The sequence below is a fragment of the Octodon degus genome, unplaced genomic scaffold (assembly GCF_000260255.1).
Source record: "Octodon degus isolate 3935 unplaced genomic scaffold, OctDeg1.0 scaffold00334, whole genome shotgun sequence".
Taxonomy (NCBI): Eukaryota; Metazoa; Chordata; class Mammalia; order Rodentia; family Octodontidae; genus Octodon; species Octodon degus.
This window is the reverse complement of record NW_004524910.1, coordinates 278,052-288,141: the sequence shown is the minus strand read 5'-3', so window position 1 is coordinate 288,141 and position 10,090 is coordinate 278,052. Positions and strand designations below refer to the sequence as shown.

The 10,090-nt window shown below is 38.6% G+C and overlaps 2 protein-coding genes across 2 annotated transcripts; one reads left to right on the top strand and one right to left on the bottom strand.

The window, feature by feature from the left end:
• Nucleotides 1–4,029: 4,029 nt before the first annotated feature.
• Nucleotides 4,030–4,977, top strand: LOC101564976 (olfactory receptor 2D2). The gene has a single exon (XM_004647871.1). It carries the CDS (start codon nucleotides 4,030–4,032, stop codon nucleotides 4,975–4,977), a length of 948 nt encoding a protein of 315 aa, XP_004647928.1.
• A 4,136-nt stretch (nucleotides 4,978–9,113) lies between these two features.
• LOC101561122 (olfactory receptor 10A4) lies at nucleotides 9,114–10,090 on the bottom strand. Its single transcript, XM_004647862.1, has one exon. It carries the CDS (start codon nucleotides 10,077–10,079, stop codon nucleotides 9,132–9,134), a length of 948 nt encoding a protein of 315 aa, XP_004647919.1. The 5' UTR covers nucleotides 10,080–10,090; the 3' UTR covers nucleotides 9,114–9,131.

Below are 10,090 nucleotides of genomic sequence, written 5' to 3'. Positions count from 1 at the left end.
TTTTATATTTTAATTATATATTAATATTATAATGATTCAAGGCAGTGCAATAGGGAGATGTTATCATATTAATCCAATTATCTGGAGTATATCACCTATATCATCATTTTCTATTCTGAAAATGATGAACTTAAAATTATACCGAGTATATGATAGACCTGAGTCTATGATAGATCCTAGTACTTTTCTCTTCTAGAAGCTCAATGCCTAATTGCAGCTGTGCAATGTTCCCTCTTCTGTGCTCCTTGTAACCATCTGGGAGCCTTCTGAGAGGAAATACAGCTTAGGATGCAAACTAATGATCCAGAATTCTCCTGAGTTCTTTAGCTGCTTCTAGAATCCCCTCTTCACAGTGTCACCTCCTTTAAATGGAAATATGAATGCACCATTTATCCTGAAGTCTTCAGTAAGAACTTTGAATAGAGAAGCAACACATGGGAGATGTGGAGATTCCCTTTCCTGCCTTATCCTCGGTCTTGACTAGGAGACTTTACTGAGCTCTGTTTTTATGGCGAGATGCCTGTTGTCTCCACTTTCCCAAGGTGCAGCCAGTGCAGCTGCAATGCTTCCTCCCTCAACAGTGGCGTGTCTTTCCTGGCATTGGCATGGGGATTTAAGCTCTCTCTCTTCCAGATAAGAAAATTCAGTATGATCACTAGAGAGATGGGAAGAGAAGGCATGATGTGAACCAAGAAGGGGTGTCTGGGTGTATATGGGAAATGAGCTGCTTTTGCCCATTTAGATTTGATTTTTTAATTAATATACTTTTATCAAAATAACCTCCATACTGAGGCTAAATCTTCTGCAACAGATCTGGCCACTTTTCACAGTGGTACATTTTCACATGCCTTATTAGATGATAATTACAATAAAAATTTCCTAGTGCAGAATAATCTTGGTCTTCATTTTATGTAGACATAAACAGAAATGTCACAGAATGAGTTTTGTCTCTTATGCTTCTGTTAAGCTGAGTTTGGGGGATAAGGAATAGGTGATTTTAAGTGCAAAGGATCTTGAAATCAGAAGAGAAATTGGGTATTTTTCTGTTAGTTCCCTATGGATTTACTCAATCACTTCTTCCTAAAATATATGTCAACGAGATACTGCCTCATTCTGTAATCCTTTCAATTCTCCATCACATCCAATGACATATTTTATCTTTAGAAAAATGAACTTACAGTTCCTGTTAATCTGGAGAAAAGATAAAATTAAGTGACAGAAATGTTGACAGTGAGAATGATTTTTCTTACATATGCTTCTTGACCTTGAAGGCAGATTCACAGTCACCTAGGGAAACATTTCTTCCTCTACATTTGTGTGGCAGAATAACATTCCTAATCACAGTCAGGGAAGTTAGGGATGCTGCCTTCCAGGGCAGTCCTAGTCAGTAAGAGCCCATATCGTATGACAACTCACTAGTCACATTCGTCAATAACACACATTCATCTCTCTGTTGTCTGATACCTTGGTTCAGGTCAAATCACAGGGCTGGACAATTATGTACCATGATTGATCTTATTGGCTGGGAATTAAGGTAATATGGATGTTGTCCCTGACCTTGAACATCTTATGGTCACAGGGAAATACTTGTTAAGAGCTCCTATAGACGTAAGTACATGATGCTGTAATCATACTTGTGTATCTATGGTAGACTAGGTATTTGTGGATAAGGGTAATTGCATCTATGTCTGTGTGTTTGGGTTAAATGGAGAATTGGGAGAGATTTAGGGAGAAATCCCAGACAGTGAGAGGAGGAGAGGGGAATCTATGGCTAACCAGCAATGGGTAAGGGTGGGTGGTTATAAATTGGACTTTTGTCAACTAGGTGATGCATGGTTTGGATTAAGTGGTTTGCTTTAGACCTTCTTACACAATGAATAAGCAACTAAAACATCAAGTAGTTAAACAAAGGACAATGAGACCTTCTGATTTCACATCCTAACTTTAGTCTAAGGCTAAATAAGGAGAATTTTTTCATCACTTAAACCCACAGACGCATCTAGACATTAAGCCTCTGTTAATAGGTTATGCAGGGTGTAATTAACCTCTTTTTAACTTTCTTTCTTTCTTTCTTTCTTTCTTTCTTTCTTTCTTTCTTTCTTTCTTTCTTTCTTTCTTTCTTTCTTTCTTCTTTCTTCTCTCTTCTCTCCTCTCTCTCTCTCTTTCTGTCTCTGTCTCTCCCTCCCTCCCTCCCTCTCTCTCCTTCCTTCCTTTCCTCCCCTCCCCTCCCCTTCCTCCTCTTCCTCTTCCTACTCCTTCTCTCACCCTTCTTTCTCTGTCTCCCCCACTTCCTCTGTCTCTCTCTCCTCCTCTCCGTCTCTCACTCTCTGTTGCTTTTTTTGTTTTGAAAATTCCTGTAGCCTAGTAGTTCTTAACTAGGATTTCAGGGTGTTTTTGAATTTACTTGTGAAATGCTACCTTTACATTTTTACTTTCCACTAAGTGAACTTTGGTATTTGTCTCTAATTTAACTTTAGGTAATCACTGATTCCAGTGCTAGAAGTATTTATGACTTAGTCAACAGTAGAAATCCTAAGTATTTATATATCACATTGTAGTTGTTGGATATCTGAAAACATTTAAGGTTATAATTATTTTGAAATGAAAGTGGTCATCAGACTCACTACTTTTAATGCCATTCTGTGAGGCTATGGCAGGAGGATTGCAAGTTTGTTTCCAGCCTGGTGACTTAGTAGCTTAATAAGACCCTGTCTGAAAATTAAAAAAAATTAAAAATATTGTGAATATAGCTTATTAAGGAGCCCAAGTTCAAACCTCGGTACTGCCAAAAAATGTTAGTAAAGATATATATGATCTTTATTATTGTATATTATTCAAGCACATACATTGATGCTTAAATATTTTGCTTTTTAAAATTATATTGATAACTACATTTGATGCAACTATTTTCCTTGGTAATCACTGATACATTTGAAATGTTATCCTGAAACATTATCAATTATCAGACAAATAGTTGATAATCCAACCCTTGCACAGAAATTAAAACTTCACATTTTAAGCTCCCTTGATTTTTGTAAGGGCTATATAAATTTTATAATCACTCCTGATTCTTTCAAATCTCTTTAGTGACAATGTAGGCCTTCTATGTATCTCTATTTATATTACTGACATTGTATAATTAATGATCATTTACTGAATGAGGTGCTCTACTATGATTTCTCTAGTACACACAAAAAAGAACACAGTTTTCAAAGGAGTTTTTAAATTTAGGGGAGAAATAAATAATAGATAACACAAGGTAGTAAGAGATGATGATAGCGAGTAGTAGTACTGTTTAAGCAGAGCAAGACATCAGCCAAGTTGACGACTTAAATGAAATTTGTGCTCTGACTGTGTCTTCTATTTTGGAATTTTATTCACAGCTGAGATTGGCTTCACAGAACTCCAGCAGAAGCCACAGATAAGATGCTAAGGTATTCAGAATTATTCTTTAGCTGTCCGGTTCCTTTAGGACAAGTCATTTTCTTTAAGAAACATATTTATTGTACAAAGTATTTTGCCTCTTTTAAAATTCTTATTCCTACCTGACTATCTTTTCAAGGGAAGAGGCAAGATCAGTCACTTGTTCAAAATACTATTTTTAAATATTAGCACAATCATGAGATGGAAATCTGGCAAGAACAGTATAGGACACAGAGGATTTAACTGACAATAAATTGCAATTACATGGCATGACTCTATGATACATCTGATCATCATTCGTTGACCCACTGTTGAAGCTGTGATATTCAAAACAAGGAGGATGATTCTTCCTTTGATCTACCTTCACTTGCCAGAATATACCAACAATGAATATACCATATTATAAAGTACTATTGTGCAACACTGAGCATGTTCCCACCTTAAGCAGCATAATCATCTTCTAAAGGCATCATAAAGAGAATTTCTTGAAATGTTGCAGTAACTGGAGTATAGGTAAGCCTTACAGCTCTGAATTACATAATTTTATAGGTCATGAACACATATGTTTACCATCTAGTGATTTATTGCTGAAAAGGTAGACAAACTATGAGAAAGACAAATCAAACACAAGTGACAGAATTCCTTCTTCTGGGACTCTCTGATGACCCCAACACCCAACAGCTGCTGTTCATCTTATTCCTGGGTGTCTATCTGATCACTGTGCTTGGAAATCTGCTTCTCATGTCCCTTGTGCAAGTTGACAACCAGCTTCACACGCCCATGTATTTTTTTCTCTGCAATTTGTCCCTGGCTGACCTCTGTTTCTCTACAAACATAGTTCCTCAGGCCCTAGTCCACCTACTTTCAAGAAAGAAGGTAATTTCATTCACTCGGTGTGCAGCTCAACTTTTCCTCTTCCTCATTTTTGGGTGTACACAGTGTGTCCTTTTGGCAGTGATGTCCTTTGATCGGTATGTGGCAATCTGCAACCCTTTGCATTACCCTAGCATCATGACCTGGAGGGTGTGTATCCAGCTGGCCACCGGATCATGGGCCAGTGGCATTTTAGTGTCCGTGGTGGACACCACTTTCACACTCAGGCTGCCCTACCGAGGCAGCAACAGTATTGCTCATTTCTTTTGTGAGGCCCCTGCATTGTTGATTCTGGCATCCACCGACACTCGTACTTCAGAGATGGCTATTTTCCTCATGGGGGTTGTGATTCTTCTTCTACCAGTTTCCCTAATTCTTGTATCTTATGGCTACATCATAGAGACTGTGGTCAAGATGAAGTCAGCTGCTGGAAGGCTCAAGGCGTTTTCGACCTGCGGCTCCCACCTTCTGGTGGTCACCCTTTTTTATGGATCAGCAATTATCACCTACATGACACCCAAATCTTCCAAACAGCAAGAGAAACTGGTGTCTGTTTTCTATGCAGTGGTAACTCCAATGCTTAATCCCTTAATCTACAGCCTGAGGAACAAGGATGTGAAGGGAGCCCTGAGGAAAGTAGCCACGAGAAATTTCCCATGCAGGCTTACTATCATCCACTGACTTGGAGACCTTTCTGACTTCCTACCTGGTAAGACTTGCTGGGCAGTTTACTTCCTCAAGAATCTAAATGTGAGATTCTCATTCTTGAACCTTGTCTTCAAATTCCCTCTTTACCCTTTAGCACTTCCTTTGTTGAAGAAGCAAACCAATTCGAGGAGCAATAGGGCAGAAGATCTGTTTCCTTCTGCTTCAGTCTTTGACACCCAAAATAGGAAATTTCCTGAGAAATATTCATATTTTATAAACCTTGTAAAATGTTTTCTTTTATATATAATATTACACATCTATGTATTTATCTCTCCAGTATCTTACACCGATACTTCTTTGTATTGTAGTATTTGAACTTAAAAAAGCACAACAATAAAAATTTAAGAAATATCAATCATTTGCCATGATTTAGGTGCTGTTTGTATATGCATGTAAGTCACCTGTGTGTGTTAGAGGCGAGTAAGGAAGAGCATGGTACAGTGACCAGCACATCTGAGCTCTTCTGTCCATTTCAGTCCTTCTAGAGATGTGAAGATCTTACCTATTAGGATTCACCTTCGTGAGAGTGAATATGTAGTTTTGTAAATCCACAAGAAATAATGACACATACCAGGTCTAGCAAGAATGAGAACCTATAATCAAACCTAGTCCTGAAGGACCAAGAAGACAGAACTAGGAGCTAGAGAAAGTAGCTATAGGCAAAGTACATCACATAAGAGCTGTGGACTAGGTCAGATGGAGATTAGAAAGTGCTGGGAAGAGATACTTCAAGCTTAATTTCTACCTCCTTTTGAGCCTCACTATTGTATTCCATTTAGAAGTCAGAGTACAAAGGAACTTCTTCATATGGTTCATAAAAGACAAAAAGTTTTTTTTTTTGTTTTGTATTTAGTACAGGGTCTACAGGGTCCTCTCTCACTATGTAGATCAGACTCATAGTGATCCGCCTGTATTCAGCCTCCCAAGAGCTGGGATTACAGGTGTGTGCCACTATGCCCAGTCTCAATCACCATCTCAGAGCACCCCAGGGAGAGGGGTCCACACAATGCACCAGGGATTGAGCCCTGGCAGGTGCATCTGCCTAAGTAAGGGCTTTAATCTGCTTCGCTATTTGGCTGGCTCTGAAAACAAACATTCTGAACACATGGCAAGGTGAGAGAGGACAGTGAAATCACAGGTCAAAGGAAGCTGAAGGTGAAGAGCAAATGATTGTTCTTTGGCCCTCAGCATCTACTTCTTCTTTGTCCAGTGATAACTCATGTTCCTAATATAGAGAACATGCAAAATTCCACCAACAAGTTTATTGTAGCCATGTGACATCAAGTAAGTCACACTTCTTGATACCTACAAGGAAAGGTAGGATTATTTCCACTAGGATTACTTATACAAGTAAATTAGGAAGAAAAAAGATGGAAAAAAGCAAATCATTAGAAGGAAAAGTATCTACTGTAGTTTCTGATCCTTATTAACAGACCTAAATTGACAATTATGACTTTTTCTTTAACTACCTTTCATGAACTTCTTTTCTATCTTAGTCTGTGTTTGCTAGGGTTTATCTCATACGCTGACTGAAAACTTTTCCCCTTAAAATTTGAGTACTTGATAATCCCTTTTTTATGGTACCTCTGTGGTTTCTTTTTGCCTGGACCTGCTGTTCAAGGATGTATAATGTTATCCCAGTGAATCATCTGGGATCTCGACTCAGTCTTCTTTACCACACGTGTTTTTGACCATTTAAATTTGTGTTTGGAAATAAGATCAATCACTTTAGACTATACACTGATTGTACCAATGTGTGCCTACCAGTTCAGTAATAAAAGAACTACAATACCAGTGAGAAAGTGGTTTTTAATTTGTTAAGATTCTCAGTAGTTCAGGACCATAGTGAAGGCATTTATTTGGGATAGTAGGAATCTTAACTCAGTCAAGCCTAAGAATGTAGAGATGGGTAACAAAGACTGCAAAGGATTACTTGCTCAATAATCTCAGGAGCCACTTGACCTATATCCTTATATTTATCAATCTTTGAACTGCATCAATTGTAGAGCAGCACCATATTTTCACAACTATTTGAAAAGTATATACTGCATTTTATAAGACAGGACTTCAAGCTCTTAGAGCATGCATCTTATTTGGTGGTAACTGGGGCTTTAGCAGGCCAATTTTGCAATTTTATCAAGTCGGATGCTTTTGGTTCTGGATTGAGTGGAGAAACAAATTCAGTGGACTTAAGCCAATTATTTCACCATAAAGAAATGAGATACACTATGATTCTATTTCTGCAAGGACAAAATCCTGAGTTCTGAGTGACAGAAGTGGTGCAGTGTGATCAACATACCACCAGGAGCCAAACTAGTAGAGCTGTGTTCACATTGGAGTTCAGTTTTCGCAAACAAAAACAGTAGTTTAACCATCATTACACGTGATATAAAAGATTTTCATCACTTGGAAAGTTTGTGGCATCCTCTTTTAGTCAATTTATGTACTTCCTCCTGTTCTCTGGCAGTCATTTGATCTGCTGTTATTATGTATTTGCCTTTTCTAAAATTTTATGCATGTGTATCCTAAGAATATTTTTTATTCTGACTTTTATATAACATAAGGTTTGGTGGTACATTTATATTGTATTTATTAATAGTCTATTGCCGAGTAATAGTGCATCATAGATATATATCTCAGTTTGTTTATCCATTTACCAGGTAAGTTTTTTTTTTTAAAAAATTATTTCTTTGATACATTGTCTCTCTACACAGTTTAAACGCTTAGTGAGTCTCCTGTCTCAGCCTCCCCAGTGCTGGGATCACAGGAGTGTGCCAACATGCCTGGTTTCAGGGCTGGCATGTTGCATCCAGGGTTCTGGAGCTGGCATGGTATGGGGTGCCAGGGATCAAACTCCAATCCTTGCACTTGCCAGGCAGGTGCTTAGACTGTGCAGCTATCTCCACAGCCCTAGGGTTTTTTTTTAAATACAGTTGGGGGAAATGATATACTTGTGCAGTAAATACTATTTTACTCTATAACTGTCAATGAATTATTGGGAATTAATGCAAGTTGCACTGCCTATACCCCAAGGATGCTGTTTGTTGAGAGTCATTCTATATTCATTGAGAAAAATTAGTCTGCTATGTTGGCAGAATGTTGTACAAGCTTGAAAGGAGCAATTGATTTCATTCAATCATATAATCTTACAGAAAAAAGTTGAACAAACAGCATCTTTGAGTTGTTTAAGAGGATTCCTATAACTTCCCTATGTATACTTGAATGGAGAGGTCTTTATAATCTTTCTGTAAAGCAGTTTTCGTATCCCACGTGAGTGACTTGAGACTTAGGCAGCTTTCAGTGCTGAATAGTCTTTCTCCAGACAAGGCACAGACCAACTATGGCAGAATAGGAGTAATCAATTGCTACTCCTCTAAATGCACACACATTACAAGGCTTTGAAGATCTGAAGTATGTTTTCATTGCTTTCTTTCTAGTGTATAAATTCCATGAGGGGCTGGGGAAATAGCTCAGGGGAATAAGTGCTCACCTAGCAAGTGCAGGGTCCTGAGTTCGATCCCTAGTACCACATACAAAAATAAATAAATAAATAAATAAATAAATTCCATGAGGCAAAATATCTGTTTTGCTTACTGCAGTGTTGTGAGGGCCTAATCTGGCCCTGATATGTTCAGATTGCTTAATAAAAATTTGTTGTAATTTTGAGAGCAAACTCAAGATTTGTCTATAAAAATGAGCAGAACAATGAAAAATACTGTAAATTTATTGTCATTAATACTATTATTTGAACTACTTCATAAATAAAAATACTAAAGACATATTCAGGTAGGGCTTTGGATAAATACAAGAAAGTAAAGCAGATTATACAATGAAATTAATAAAAAAAATTCAAGGTTAAAACAAAAAGAGTGAATTGTATAATCTTTTGAAGAACCTAATCTATATAAGTTAGCAGCGTCCTTAGAGACACTGGTACTACCGTGGCATAGAAGACAATGCCTGCTTTCATTATTCACATTCTTTCTTCAGAAATGCATTCTAATGGAAAGCCCCAAATCCCAGGGGGCATACCATGTGTTCCTGGAAAGAGTGGAGCTGAAAAATTAATTTGAGAATATAGTTTTCTTTCCTCTGTCCTTTACCCTTTCAGTTTCCATCTAAGTTAGTCATAGCTTCTGAAGGCCCCTAATTCTGCGGATGACCCGCCTTAGGGCAGCCTTCACTTCGTTATTCCTTAAACTGTAGATGATGGGATTCAGCATGGGAGTGACCACTGTATAGGACAGTGACAGCAGCTTTTTGTTCTCAGGAGAAGTGTTAGAACGGGGTCGGAAATAAGTGAGAATGGCTGTGCTGTAGAAGAGGGAAACAACAAGGAGGTGGGAGGAGCACGTGGAGAAGGCCTTGTGTTTCCCCTCAGCTGAGGGCATGCTGAAGATGGTGGAGAGGATGCGGACATAAGACCCTAGGATCAGCAAGAATGGGAAGAGAATAAATAGGACAGTTGCTGTCAGGGCCTCCAATTCAAACAGAGAGGTATCAGCACAGACCAGTTTGATGACAGGAGGGCTGTCACAGAAGAAGTGGTTCACCTTGTTGGGGCCACAAAAAGGGAAACTGAAAATCCAGGAAGTTTGTACGGTGGCCACTGGAAAGCCTGAGAACCAAGATGCAGCTGCCAGTTGAGTGCAGGTCTTGAGTCCCATGATAACTGGGTAATGCAAGGGGTTACAGATGGCCACATAACTGTCATAAGCCATTGTGGCCAGGAGGCAGCACTCAGCAGCCCCAAAGAAGAAGAAGAAATACATCTGAGTGGCACAGCCAAGGAAGGAAATGGTTGTTTCTTGGGCAATCAGGGTCTCCAGCATCTTAGGCACAATGACCAAATTGAAACCTATCTCCAGGCAGGATAAATTTCTGAGGAAGAAGTACATAGGACTTTGCAGAGCAGAATCAGAAGTAGTGACCAGGATGATGAGGACATTTCCCATTAGTGTAACCAAGTAAATGATCAAAAACAGGAGAAACAGCAGAGCCTGTAGCTCAGAAGACAGGTTTGAGAAGCTTATAAGAATAAACTCATTGACTGTTGTCCAGTTTTCCCACATCATACTTCTGTCCA